Below are 14,763 nucleotides of genomic sequence, written 5' to 3' on the forward strand. Positions count from 1 at the left end.
TGAAGGATATAACACAACTTTCATTGGTGATTAATGGAAGATTTCGAAGGGTGCATTGACAATTGCACGAGGTAAAAAAAGTGGTACTCTTTATGTAACTTCTAATGCATTCATGTCTATTGCAGTTGCTACAGGAAATGATGATAGCAACATATGACATCAACGACTCGGACACTTGAGTGAGAAGGGACTCGGGGATGCATTCAAAGGGTAAGTTCAATGATTTACAGTCGGTGAAGATTGACACATGTAAGGATTGCATATTTGGGAAATAGAATAGGGTCAGTTTCCAAAAAAACATTAATACACGAAAGAAGGAGACACTTGAGCTAGTTCATTCAGATGTATGGGGACCAAGGACCATTTCATCCACAGGTGGGAAGCTTTACTTCGTAACATTTATAGACGATCATTCACGGAAGGTATGGGTTTATTTCCTGAAATATAAATCTGATGTTTTTTATGCTTTTAAAATATGGAAAGCAATGGTAGAAAACGAAACTAGTTTGAAAATCAAGAAGCTGAGAACTAGATAACAGTGGTGAGTATGTTGACACCGAGTTCAAGAAATTCTTCTATGAGCATGGTATCAGAATGGAAATAACTGTGCCAAGTACGCCTCAACACAATGGCATAGCCGAGCGGATGAACAGAACGTTGACAGAAAAAGCCAAAAGCATACGTATGCAGTTAGGCTTGGCAAAGATGTTTTAGCCAGAAGCAGTCGACACAATAACTTATTTGATTAATAAGAGCCCATCAATACCATTGGACTATAGTCTACCAGAAGAAGTATGGAACAATAAAGAGGTAATACTTTTACATTTGAAAATTTTTTGTTGTGTTGCATATGTACATATCAATGATCATGTCAGGAATAAGCTGGGTCCGAAATTGCGGAAATGCACTTTCATTGGTTATGGTGGAGATGAATAGGGGTATCGCATTTGGGATGATGAAAACAAAAGGTTGATCAGAAGCAAAGATGTGATTTTTGATGAAAAGATGATGTACAAAGATAGACACACAACAGAATCTACAGAGTCTGAAACAACCTTTGTAGATGTGGATGATGTTCTAGAAGGTGTAAGGATACGTCAGCAAAACACCAAGAATCCTTAGCAGAATACCAAGAATACTCAGGCAGAAGAACCTGTGAAGCATATTGTTGCACCACCACCTCCTACTCCAGCACCAGAGCTTAGGAGATCTTCTCGGCAACATGTACCAAACATGAGGTATGTGAATCATTTGCTTCTTATAAATGGAGGAGAACTTGAATGCTATGTTGTAGCATGTCAGGCAAGAGATTCGAGCAAGTAGGAGCTTGTAAAGAAAGACGAGATGAAGTCTCTTAAGTCCAACAAAACATGGGAACTAGCTAAGTTGCCAAATGGTAAGAAGGTTCTTCACAACAAATGGGTGTACAGGATCAAAGAAGAGCATGATGGATCCAAGAGGATATAAAGCTCGATTAGTAGTCAAAGGTTTCGAACAGAAGGAAGGAATTGACTACACTGATTTTTTGGCACCAGTTGTCAAGCGGACAATCATCAAATCTATTTTGAGTATTGTTGCCTCTGAGGGTTTGCATCTTGAGTAATTGGACATGAAGACGACATTTCTTCATGGTGATCTTGATGAGGAAATTTATATGTAATAGCCAGAAGGTTTCTCAGTTAAAGGTAAAGAGAATCTTGTATGCAAATTGAAGAAAGTTTGTATGGTTTCAAACAAGCTCCTAGGCAGTGGTACAAGAAATTTGACAGTTCTATGCAGAGGAACAATTTTCAAAAGTGCAATGCCAACCACTGTTGCTACTTCAAAAGGTATCATACTAGCTATATTATCCTACTATTATAAGTTGATGATATGCTAGCCACGGGATCAGATATAGAAGAGATCAGAAAATTGAAGCAACAATTGTCAGATGAATTTGATATGAAAGACTTGGGTCCCACAAAGCAAATTCTTAGGATGCGGATTTCTAGAGATAAGCAACAAGGTATGTTACAGTTATCTCAATCAGAGTACATCAGCCGTGTTTTATAGAGGTTTAACATGAGCAGTGCCAAAGTTGTAAATATACCATTGGCAGGTCACTTCTGTCTCTCTAAGGATCAATCTCTCCAAATAGATGAAGAAAAATACTTCATGGCTAAGGTACCATACGCCTCAGCCGTTGGAAGTCTAATGTATGCTATGGTTGGTTCCAGACCAGATATTGGCCAAGCAGTGGGAACTGTCAGCAGGTATATGTCAAATTCGAGGAAGACACACTAGGAAGCAATGAAGTGGATTTTGAGATATCTACGATGTACTATTGATAAGTGCCTATGTTTCGGCAAAAGCGATTTGAAAATCCAAGGGTTTGTAGATGTTGATTTTGCAGGTGAAATTGATCATCGCAGAAGCACTACCAAGTATATATTCACTGTTGACACAATAGTTGTTAGTTTGATGTCACAAATACAGAAAAATTGTTATCCTATCCTATCCACTACAGAAGCTGAGTATGTAGCAATGATAGAAGCTAGTAAAGAGATGATTTGGCTTCAGGGTTTGTTAACGGAGTTTGGATTAAAGTAGGAGAGGAATGTTTTGTACGTGACAATCAGAGTGTAATACATCTGGCAAAGAACTCCGCATTTCATTTCAGAAATAAATATATTGGATTGTGTTATCACTTCGTCAGATCTCTGATAGAGGATGACGTGTTGACACTTGAAAAAATTTAAGGTAGTAGAAATCTGGCAGATATGTTAACTAAGGTGGTGACTACAGAGAAGCTGAAGTTGTGTTTAACTTTAGTTAATCTTCATGCGTGAAGACATATTTTGAGCACATCATTTATTCATATTCTGATACTGGTTGAGGAGGCGTCTCCGTCTCCAAGTGGGAGATTGTTGTGCTGGAGTTAGGAGATGCGTGAGCTGAGCTGGAGATGCATGAGCTACAAGATGGAGATGTTATCCGAAGGCCATTTAATTTTCATAAATGTAATTTCTCAAATTTAAGTTATTGTAATTTATTATGATTGATTACCAGCTACCTATAAATAGAGGAGTTGTGGAGAGTTGATATGTACAGAGGAGAAAAGAGAGGAAGAAGAAAGTGTGAGGAAGAGAGAAGAGAGGCCTGAAAGAATTGTATTTCTTTCCCGGCGGTTTTAAGTAAATTGTGGTGTGCTCCGTGGACGTAGGTCGATCTTGACCAAATTACATAAATTTCTGGTGTCTTAATTTTTCTGGTTGCTCACAGGGTCCCAACACCCTTAATTTTTTTTTAATATAATAATGTTTACATTACTTATAGCTACTAGCTACTATGTCAATACTTAGTACCCCCTGCACACAATAAAGCCTATACGATTATATGTATATATAGATTATAGACCCGCGCATGGCCTCTCTTTCTTTCTCTTCAACCCCTGAGATTTAATTTAACTGTTCATTCCTCAATTCTTTACCCCATCCCCATGCATGCATTCACCATTCTCCATCTCTGTTAGTTTCATGGAATTCACGTGTTTGGTGGGTAAAGTGCACATGCAGTGCAGTTAAAATTACTTGATGTACCTAAAAAATTTAATTTTAAATAAAAATAAAATTAAAAAAAATATTAAGAACCCCTAATTAAATCATTCGTCTAGGATCTCATATTGGAAAGAGACACTCCTACTTGTGCATGCTCATCATGTGCCCCATATATCTTAGATATGTGAGGGGAGCAAGAAAGTAAATTCATGGCACACAACACCATATTTTGGATGTTAAGATTTTTCTCACATAATAAATAAAATATTCAATGTAAAACTATATTGTTGCATCACTTAATTTAAATGAATATCTTATTATTAGATAATATATATATATATATATATATATATATTTCCACAAGGATGTGATTTAGGAGTAAGGGCAACTTTGGGTTTCAATTTTCTATTAAAATGTGTCTAAATTATGGAGGGTCAATTGTGGTGAATTAATTCATCGCAAATTTGGTAAGAAGACACGAATATAAAGAGCATTGGCCTTCCTAAATTTTCAATCATAAGAATTTATTTAAATGCATAAAGTATTAATGCATTTGTGTGTATAATTAAGGAAATAAGGTAAAACAATGTTGACCCAACGCATACCCTTTTTACTTTCTAAGAACTTTACGCTAATCTCATCTCCAGGGCTTTTACTCCTTCTCCATGCTATACAAGGAAAGATGACTTCCAAAATTTTTTCATTAAATAAAGGGAGACTTTGAAGAGGTGGCAGCTTATGATTGGCGGACGAGGAGTGGGGATGTAGTTGGTACAAAATACGGACACCAAGCCAAGTGGCAAAGCTATAAATAAAATACCCCTTGCACCGCCTGGGAACTGAAATCCCAAAAATGTACATTCCCATCTAGGTCAATTAATCTGAAATGTAAGGGCATTTTCGTCATTTCACGACTTGGAATCGAGACGCGACAAGTTAGAGAGAGAGAGAGAGGGAGGGAGATGCTATTTATAAACGCTTTTCGAGAAATCAGAGAAGAAACACAACGGCAAATAAACCCCTCTGCTCGCCTCGGATTACGGAGCCGCGTCGTTGAGAAGAAGGCGACGACCCCACAACGACAAAGTGACGGTTCTCAGAACAGCGCCACCACCGGCGTCTCTATCTCGCTCTCTCTATCTCTCTGAGATTTTCTCGCGCTCTCCTCTGATTTCTGTTGTGATATTTTGGGGTTTTTCGTTCTGGGGTCTCCGGCCATGTCGACCGGCGGCGCCAACTCCTCCAACGGGAGTCCCAGAGTGGCCGGCGGAGCGACGTACACCACGCGGAGGAGAGTGGCGGATTTGATGGACGCGGCGGAGCGGACGTCGAACTTTTCGGATTTCACGGAGGAAGAAGACGACGACGAGAGCGGGGGTAATGGCGGGCACCACCACCACCATTTCCACCACCACCACCCGGCGATCAGGTACCTGCTGCTACGGGGGAGGGGCTTTTGCTGTTTGCCGGAGACGTGGCTGCTCCGGATTGAGGAAGGGGTTTGTTCCACGGCGTCGATGTTGCAGTCGCTGAGATCAGGGAGGAAGAGTTTGGGGCGTCGGATATTGGGGGCTCTGATGGTGATGGTCGTGTTGTCGGTGTTTTTGAAGTTTTCGTTGTTGAGTAGTCATGTGGAATCGAACGGGAAGAAAAGAGAGAATAGGCTTTTGATCCTTCAGACATTCAAGGACGATTGGGTATCGGCTCAGAGGATCGTCGCCGAGAGACAGGCCTCCGATGCCGTCTTGCCCAAGCGCTCATTGGCCAAGCATTCTGTAAGTGAATCATCCCAAATTGGAAACAGATTAATTTAATCCCTTTTAGTTGATCGATCACACAAAGCCCATTTCTGAGTAAATATATGTCTTATATGTACGTGTTTGTGTGTGTACGCGAGTAAGCTTAATTTTGTTGCTGCAATCTTTTTCCTTTATTCTTGGGCTCTCTTCTTCTTCTTCTTCTTCTTCTTCTTCTTCTTCTGTATGTTTTCTTTTTTTATTAAACGTTTTCTGGTGAGGATTTGTCCCTATGGGGATGACTAATGATTTTCAGGGTATAAAATATTGCTTTTTCGGGATTTGAACGTTTGTTGTCTGTCCTGTTTTTTTTTTTTTTATATATATTTTAATATTAATTTTTTGAGTAGTAATAAGTGGTGGATGGCAAAAACGAGTGGCTTTGAATTGGAAAAAGGGTGTTTCAACATATTCACTGTTTGGATGGTGGTGGGCCTAGTTGGAGGCTATGCGTTCGGTTCTTTCTGCCTTTTGGTTTCACATTTGTGTTTCCAGGCACGCGTAATACAAGTTTTCTTTGACTTTGTTTCTGATCCGAATAATGGTTGGGAGTAGAAAATTGAATTTTATTCTGTTCTCTTATCACGTCTGCTACGACTCATGGTAGGAAAGATTTAAAAAATTCTATTTGCGCCCCTGCCTACTTTGCTTTCTGTTTAATTTTCTCCTCTGAAAGCTACAGTGTTTCTAATGGGCTTGGGATTTTTAAGGCATCCTTCCTATTTTATGCCTCTTGTTGGCTTAGGATTTGGCTTTCTTGTTGTATGCAGAGTTCAGAAATTTGGATGAAACCAAACAGTGACAATCTCTATCGGTGCATCACTCGACCCAGGAATCGAATAAGTATGTTAAATCTGTTCCAGTCCACAGTTTTTCCAGTGCCTCCCCAGTTTAGTCAACTCTTGACTCATATGTGCAAATCTGAACTTTTAGGGACGGGTTCTAAAACAAACGGCTATATTCTTGCTCATGCTAATGGTGGATTGAATCAAATGAGAACAGGGGTACATCTTAAATTCAACTATTTTTCCATGAAGTTCTTATAAGTAGTGCAATTTCTAAGCCAAAGGTGTGCACTGGTGAAATGCAGATCTGTGATATGGTTGCTGTTGCAAAGATTATGAATGCCACTCTGGTTCTTCCTTCTCTTGATCACGAGTCGTTTTGGACAGATCCGAGGTCCTTTTTTTTTCTTCGTTTCTTTTGCTGCCATTGTGATTGCTGGTATTATGTTTCAATCTTAGAAGTTTTTACAGAAATTTTTCAAATTTGCAGTGATTTTAAAGATATTTTTGACTGGAAGCACTTCATAAAGGTCTTGAAAGATGATATTGAGATAGTTGAGTATTTGCCACCGCGGTTGGCAGCAGTCAAGCCCCTTTTGAAGGCCCCCGTTTCCTGGTCCAAGGTCTGGGCATATTATGAACTATCAGGATACCCTGTGGATTCTTATATTTTTCACTTATCTGTTTCTAAGACTGCATCTTCAATGTGTCACTTTTGCAGGCCAGTTATTACAGAGGGGAAATGCTTCCTTTGTTAAAGCGACATAAAGTGATAAAGTTTACCCACACAGACTCGCGACTTGCTAACAATGGCCTTGCATCCTCCATTCAGAGACTCAGATGCCGTGCCAATTATGAGGCTCTACGCTACACAAATGATATTGAAGAACTTGGGAAGAAATTGGTTGATAGACTTAGGAATGAAAGCGAGCCATACATTGCCCTCCATTTGAGGTACTTCTACAAAAATGGCATCTAAATGTTTTACAAATTACAGTCACCCTACAAATTACTAATCATACCAATGTTGATGACAGATATGAGAAGGACATGCTTGCGTTCACTGGGTGCAGTCACAACCTGACTGTAGCAGAGGCTGAGGAACTCAGCACTATGAGGTACAGTGTAAAGCATTGGAAAGAGAAAGAAATAGATAGCAATGAAAGGAGACTCCAAGGGGGATGTCCAATGTCCCCTAGAGAGGCAGCCATGTTCCTGAAAGCCATGGGGTACCCTCCAAGTACCAAAATCTACATAGTTGCTGGTGAGATTTATGGAAGCAATAGCATGTCTGCCTTCCGTTCAGAGTATCCAAATGTCTACTCCCATTCCACGCTAGCAACCGAAAATGAGTTGGAGCCCTTTAAGCTTTATCAGAATCGACTTGCAGCTTTGGATTATATTTTGGCACTTGAAAGTGATGTTTTTGTTTATACATATGATGGAAATATGGCAAAGGCAGTGCAGGGGCATAGGAGGTTCGAAGGATTTCAAAAAACTATCAACCCCGACAGGTTTGTTATCGTTTTTTTTTTCATTCATATTCTTTTTCTCAATTATTATGAGTTTGGTCACAAATTAGGCCAATAACATGATCATTATTATTATTTTTTTGCAGACAAAATTTTGTTAGACTGATTGATCAGCTGGATGAGGGAACCATATCTTGGGAGAAGTTTTCTGCGGAGGTGAAGAGTTTGCACTCTAATAGGTTAGGGGCACCATATCCTAGGTTGGGAGGAGAGACACCCAGACTTGAGGAGAATTTTTATGCCAATCCTTTTCCTGGGTGCATTTGTAACAAGACACAGGAGCAAATCGCTACCCAGAGACTCAACCAAAAACGCAGTCTGCTAAAGGCTTCTTTGGGAAGATAAAGAGCTTTGGGTTTTGGGAGTGTGTCTCATGCTGTGAAGTAGGCGACGCCCATTGCTTCAGAGGTGGCTACGTTGGTTTTTGGAATGACACCTGATTTTTTTTTGCCCCATCTGGAGATTTAAGCAGCCAACAGGGTCAATAGATCTCAAGATTACTTGTGGGATTTTGAAGATACAGTTGCAGTATACGAAACCCAGAGCCCTTGCAAGTAATTTGTCAAGGAAAGAAAGAAGCTTACATGATTTTCAGACTCACAGTGAGATATTATACCTGATAAACGTGGTCTGCGGGTATTCCATTTATTCTTTAATTTGTTTTCCTTCCTTTTAGTCAAAGTTGGTCGCTCAATTGGGCTTCCTCAGTACAAATTTTGTATTTAATACTTTGATGAAGATCACCATAGAAATTGCACTTCACTTTCAATACTTGTTTATTTTTGGTTCTGTGATCCCCATTTGTTGACACAATCATAATGCAACCACTGGAGAACTGTATATGCTCATGAGCTTGCAGGAATTGAGTTCCGTTTGAGTTGACCATTGGATCTCATTATGAATCAAAAACTTTGGATGGGGGAGTCGGGGGAAGGAGGCAAATTCATCAGTTGGTGGCTGAAAATTTTGTATGGAAGAAATAATGTGTGGTAGAAAGAAAATGCTCTGAATATTAAGCTGCCACACGGGTCATTAGATTTCATTATGTGGCAGAGAGTAATAATGACAATAGTGTTACAATTCTATTCTGCGTAAACCCCAAATAAATGGAAATTAAATTTCAGTTATCAATCTGAAAATTGGAATTTAAGCAGCCAGACAATGTCAAAATGGTAAATGGATAAGCTGCAATAAGGGTTGTAATTTATTATACTCGACAACCAAAAAAATAAATTTTTTAATATTCCCTTATATTTTCAAAGTTCCAGCCAGAGCTTATAAAAAATGCTACCCTAAGTTCCAGCCATAGCTTATATAGGCTCCAGTTTGTCTCCCACTTTATTCCTTTTACTCTTTGTTAGAGAGCTCATCCTCAAAACTTAGGTATTAAGGAGAGAATGTTAAGAGAATCTTATACTGGTGGGACTGAACATACATTAATACTCCCCCTCGAGCCCATGGGAGAAATAAGGCAAGGAGAAGTCCAATCCACAAAGGAACCAAGCAACTCAAGGCTCAGTTCATACCATGTTAGAGGATTCATCCTTAAAACCTCGGTATTAAGGAGAGAAGACTAAGAGGATTTTATATTAGTTTTAGAACTACTCACAGAGACATGTGGGACTGGACATACATTAATACTCTTCGAACAAAAAAAGTTCTTTATAACTCACTAAAAGGATGCGTTTAGAAGATGATTATCCTATGGTTATGGATTTGCTTAATTTAGTTTCTAAAAAATTGTATTTCAAGCAAATGCAGGTCTCACATGACAAATAAATACATACCAAATGCAATCTATTCTACAATTTCTCACTATAATTTGTACTTTTTTATTATGTTACTTTACTTTAATTCTGAAATTATTATATCCCCTTTTCCAAAAAACAACTATTGCATGATGGCATAAAAATAAGTGGTGTTTGGCTAGATTCCCCTTAATGATACCCTTAATGAAGAAAACAATGCCCACTTTTGAGTTGGCACATTTAATTACTGTTATTTAAAAATAAGATTAAAAAAAACAAATGCTCTTAATCTAAAATTATTTAATTTAATAATCATTTAAGTGTATGTATTGCTTCAATTCAAACCTTATTTTACTGAAATTAATAACTTAATTATGTTTTTATTGTTGTTATTATTGCTTTTGTGCAGGTTATAATTGTCTTTTAATTTAATTAAAAATGAAATTGTAACTGCTATTTGTAGGAGACAGAATTATTATTTTGTTGAATGCAAGAACTAACATTTTCATTGAAAATACGATTCTGCTTTTGTTTATGTAAATCAAAATTCAATACCCATTCAGCCAAACTGCAAAAAATTAATAATAAATTATTATTATTAATAAAAATGTCACTTAATAATGTATAAATATTATTAATGTCTAATGATTATAACTAGGAAAACATTATTAGTATTATTGAAATATTATATATGTTTTAATATTTTTAACAAATTAAAAAATTAAATTTTTGTAGATAAATATAATATCAACATAGCTTGTTCCTCAAGCTGTCATTTTATAAGCACAGAAAAAAAAAAAATTACACTAGTTTTCTCATCCTATTTGGTGGGTGAAGAGTAGTGGTACAATTCCATATTTCATTTTACCTTTCCTAGTTCTATGTTTTGAGGAAATCGGGAAGGACTTTAAAGTGAAATTGATTACAGGTAAAATGAAATGAAAATTTATATAAGAAAATTTGTAAAATAAAAAGGATCATTCTACTCCATTGCATTTGATTCTTGCGTATCAAAATTGTTTGAATGTTAGCATTAACAGAAAATAATAAACAGTGGTCCAAGGATGATGCAGAAGAAATGTCATAGAACATTTAAAGCATATATAAAAGACCCACATGCAAGGGAAGAAGAATTAGGCAAATGGATTTTCCCAAGCCTAAAGGGTGGTTCTGAGGCACATCACACCATCACAGTTCAAGTAAAAGATGATAGGCACCTGAGTTGGCCTTCATCAGAGAGGTAAACTGCAAATAGTGGCAAAACCTGGAAGTTGTACACTGGGAGCATCAATTTCAAGTTTCATATTTGTATTTGTGTAGATTTGCATCAAACTTAGTACAACTCCAATTTACAAAAATTCAAATCTAAAGTCTAAATTCAAAGCTCCCAAATATGGAAAAAGCATCTATTTAGTTTGCAAAATCTAAAAGTAGTTTATGCAATGACATTTTTAGAAATCCTATTTCTGAAATGAGAAATAAAGTATTTTACTTTGACTTGTGTTATATGATTCCTAGAGAATGTGATATTACAGAAAAGTTACCTTCTTAACCAAAACAAATATAGGAATGAAATGAAACGAGCATCACATTTTTTAGAAATCTTGAAAGAATCCATAAACCAAACACCACCTTAGTAAGATGAGTAAAAATCACACATGGGGATATAATCTGCCAAACGAATAGAATACCAACTGGACTGTCTTACAATGCTGTCGTCTTTCCCCAGTGAACTAGTTATACAGCACATGTGACATTGATTATATATGCGAGCTTCTACCCCACGGACCTAAGGTCTGGAAAGCAAATTAAAGGAAACAGACCAACAAAGTAGTAGTACCGATCCTTTCACACTGCCATCTATTTCCAGAACCTCATCAGGTAATATGATCTATAATACTTGAGAGGCAGTTGCAATAACTAGTTTATGAGAAGCTTCCCATGTGCTCACACAATAGGATGTTCAGTGAAAGCATTCCCATTCCCTCTATGAACAAATCTAGTCAACGAGTCATGTGCCTTCTCATTGAAAACAGAGTCAAATGGGTGAATCATATATATTGTCAAGAAAACCAACTAGTACTGAAACTTTCTACAAAACCAGAGACAGCAGTCAAGAAGGTTGTCATTCATCAAATTAGATTTGTGTCATTGCAGATGTTACAGCTGGCGAGATATTTTAACAGCTAGAGAAATAGAAATTATATGAACATTCCGTGGGAACTTATTTTTGAACAAAACTTCCCTACTGGTTCTATCAGAGGCATGCTGCAAAATACTTGGGAAAACAGAAGGCAAGTACCTGAACTGCAACTATGATTTCCATGCACTAGAATTCAGCTTTTTCTAGTCACAGCAGCTCTACCACATTGACGGGACATAAACTTGTTCTTTCAGATTCTGGGCAGCACTTTCGGTGGGAAATCCCCTAAGTGCACCAATAGTCCACTGTGATATGATTCCAGCTGCAACTACAAAGCGGAGCTGCCTCTCTAAAATGTCTTGATTCTCAAACATCTCAGGGTGAGTGGTCAACTTTCTCATAATAGCAGCTACAATAGTATCACCAGAACCAGTTCTATCACAAGTGTATGGAGTAATAAGCACATCTTCTGTACCGATTACTGCACCATCAAATGAAGGGGTATAATAATGTATACGCAGAGTTCCATCGGTCACGAAGAGAAATTTTAACCCATCATGCCACAATGGGGAGATCTCCTCTGGGGTGTAATGGTAATAACTTCGCCGACGCCTCGTTTCCTCATAATTTTCTGCATAATATTGAGGCCTGTATTGTCTTTTCCTCTCATAATAATCTTCATCTATAAGAAATTCTAGCTCTTCTCTCGACATCTCAATGATGTTTGCTTCATTCCAAGCTTTCTTGATAAATTCCCTAGTCTCATCGCGTGATCCCCACAAAGGCAAGGGCAAATTCAAATCAAAAAATATGAGCCCTCCCCACTTTTTGGAGAGTTTAATTGCTCTAAAAAGGGCTGCATGCATGGAAGGGCATGTCAGGACTTCAGAATTAAAATGAAATATTCTAGCCTGCAAGAGAACAATGACACACTTAGCAGAAAAAACTCAACATGCAAAATGAATAATAATAGATTTCAACTATCCTAAGCTGTGTCCAAACTTTGGATATCCCATGGTCTTAAAGCAATAAATGATTCTAGTGTGATTAGCATTGCAATTGCCATTAGCTGATGAAAACTTGAATGAGCCTGGTCAAAGAAATCAGAGAATCAATTTCTAGTTATCTATTGTAGTTATCCATCTCATTTCCTTCAACTGCTGAAACTTCACTGCTCTCATTTTCTTCAATGACCTAACTACACCCTTCATATGCAATACAATTTCACTATCTACACAAGATTGTGTATGGGAGCGTCAAGGACTTGGACAGGAACAGAATACAGTTTTGTATTGTATTGTATCTAAATCAGAGCCTATAAACATGGGGCAAATTTTCTTCACAAAATCATACATAAGTCATCTCATTCTGTGATTTGCTAGTAACAAAACTTTGATTTTCCATTAGAATACGGACACATTAGCATGGTAAAAACTAAAACTAGGAAATCATCCAGTCGCAGCAGGGGAGATGGTTTCCAAAAAAGCATAGTTCAAAGAAAACTCTTCAACAGAACAGTTTATCTATTAAGATGGAACTCAAACCCCTTTTGTTTTCCCTTTACCGAACTGTGGATCAACCAGTGATGTATAGCAAAGCAATATGTAGAGTTTAATTTTGTTAGAATATACTATGAACATCATATCCCGTTCAAATTGACAGGAAATTTTGCATGATTACCTCCTTCAGCACAGCAAGGTTCAATTCAGAGCTGAGGAGCGAATCTTCTGCGGACTCTTTCGCAGTTTCCATCTTCAATCTCCCATCCTCAAACTTCATTTTCATATACGAACACGCCGTCCGCACATTCGAATCGAACTTCACCGCCCGGGTCTGCACCCTCTCCTTGTTCATGGTCAAAACCAGCTCGTCCCCCAAATTATCTCTGCCCACCTTCCCCATAAACGCGGCCCGTCCGCCGAGCCTCACGTGGGAGATGGCGACGTTCGACGGCGGCCCTCCCGGCGCTCTCACGAACTCCGGCGGATCCCACTGCAGCTGCTTCCACTGCGAGTAAATGTCTGGGTGCAGCTCGTGCTCGCAAACCCGCACCGTGGGCACAAACTCCTTCTGTGCGGCGCCGAAGCAGCAGATCAACGGCGGATTATCGTACGGGAAATCCATCCCGTCATCGTAATCCTCTTCGTCTTCTTCCTGTTCCTGCTGGGCTTGTGTTTCTTCTTCTTTTTTAGCATCTTGTACTTCGATTGTGCCATTTCGGACTTCATATTTTGTCCTACGCTTTGATTTTTTTGGCGGAGAAGCTTCGGTCGCCGACGTGGTGGTTCCCTTCTTTCTGCCTCGGCGACTGGGCTTTGGAGCTTCGGGAGCCACGCTATCGCCATTGCTAGAAGGTTCCACAGGCGCCGTGGTGGTTACCTTCTTTCTACCTCGGCGAGTGGGCTTTAGAGCTTCGGGAGCTACGCTATCGCCATTGCTAGAAGGTTCGGCAGGCACCTTGGTGGTTCCCTTCTTTCTGCCTCGACGACTGGGCTTGGGGGCTTCGGGAGCTTGGCTATCGCCATTAATGGCTGCTCTAGCTGAGTTTGCGCATCGCAGTTTGGGAAGTTTGTCCGTAGAAGCCAATTGAGTAACTGAAAAGTTGAAGTGAGTCAATGAGTTGAGTAATAGTAAGCGAGAGTACTGAATCTGAGGAAGAAGCTGAAATGCCGCCATGATGGAATGCTAGGGCTTATCCATTTCCATCTGCTCCAGCTATCTTCTTCTTGGCGGGTCCAAGAAGTTGGACCAGTGAAACGGAGAAGTCGACGTGGCTGGCGTTCCATGTAAATGAGCGCCCGATAACAATTAGTCATATTCATTTTACTTAATTTTAATTAATTAAGATTTAGAAGGGCAAAACATTTCACCTGGAGCTCAGCTAGGCTCGACTCGAGCTGAAATCAAGCTTAAGCTCAAGCCAGAGCTCGAGCTAACATTTAATATATATAAATCCATCCCTAATTGAATTATTATATGTTGAACTTAAACTCAATAATAAATTTGTAAAATATTATTAGCATAATAAAAATGTTTAATCATGATAATCTCAACTTGCCAAGTGCAAATAAAATAACAAAGTAATTAAAGTTTGGCTGCAAATTGCAACCAAAATGAAAGTGGCAAGCGCTTAACGTACAATTAATTAATTAATTAATTAATATGAAATATGCTGCTTTGAATTCTCTTGATCTTCATTATTCTCCCATATAGTGTGCCCTTT

At 38.6% G+C, this 14,763-nt stretch overlaps 2 protein-coding genes across 2 annotated transcripts; one reads left to right on the forward strand and one right to left on the reverse strand.

The window, feature by feature from the left end:
* Nucleotides 1–4,531: 4,531 nt before the first annotated feature.
* On the forward strand, nucleotides 4,532–8,418 carry LOC131168369 (O-fucosyltransferase 19). Its single transcript, XM_058127741.1, has 8 exons — nucleotides 4,532–5,311; nucleotides 6,103–6,175; nucleotides 6,266–6,336; nucleotides 6,423–6,511; nucleotides 6,608–6,740; nucleotides 6,839–7,071; nucleotides 7,155–7,631; nucleotides 7,736–8,418. The coding sequence occupies exons 1-8, from the start codon at nucleotides 4,754–4,756 to the stop codon at nucleotides 7,992–7,994; spliced, it is 1,893 nt and encodes a 630-aa protein (XP_057983724.1). The 5' UTR covers nucleotides 4,532–4,753; the 3' UTR covers nucleotides 7,995–8,418.
* A 3,088-nt stretch (nucleotides 8,419–11,506) lies between these two features.
* On the reverse strand, nucleotides 11,507–14,328 carry LOC131168370 (fructokinase-like 1, chloroplastic). Its single transcript, XM_058127742.1, has 2 exons — nucleotides 13,221–14,328; nucleotides 11,507–12,451 (listed from the first exon to the last, which is right to left on the reverse strand). The coding sequence occupies exons 1-2, from the start codon at nucleotides 14,214–14,216 to the stop codon at nucleotides 11,759–11,761; spliced, it is 1,689 nt and encodes a 562-aa protein (XP_057983725.1). The 5' UTR covers nucleotides 14,217–14,328; the 3' UTR covers nucleotides 11,507–11,758.
* Between the last annotated feature and the right edge of the window lie 435 nt (nucleotides 14,329–14,763).

Source organism: Malania oleifera, chromosome 11 (assembly GCF_029873635.1).
Source record: "Malania oleifera isolate guangnan ecotype guangnan chromosome 11, ASM2987363v1, whole genome shotgun sequence".
NCBI classification, from domain to species: Eukaryota; Viridiplantae; Streptophyta; class Magnoliopsida; order Santalales; family Ximeniaceae; genus Malania; species Malania oleifera.

Coding starts and splice junctions, on each gene's coding strand:
- LOC131168369 (XM_058127741.1), top strand. CDS start 4,754: ATGTCGACCGGCGGCGCCAACTCCTCCAACGGGAGTCCCAGAGTGGCC. Junction 6,512..6,607: donor TCGTTTTGGACAGATCCGAG/GTCCTTTTTTTT, acceptor TCAAATTTGCAG/TGATTTTAAAGATATTTTTG. Junction 6,741..6,838: donor CCCCCGTTTCCTGGTCCAAG/GTCTGGGCATAT, acceptor TCACTTTTGCAG/GCCAGTTATTACAGAGGGGA.
- LOC131168370 (XM_058127742.1), bottom strand. CDS start 14,216: ATGGCGGCATTTCAGCTTCTTCCTCAGATTCAGTACTCTCGCTTACTA. Junction 12,452..13,220: donor ACCTTGCTGTGCTGAAGGAG/GTAATCATGCAA, acceptor GTTCTCTTGCAG/GCTAGAATATTTCATTTTAA.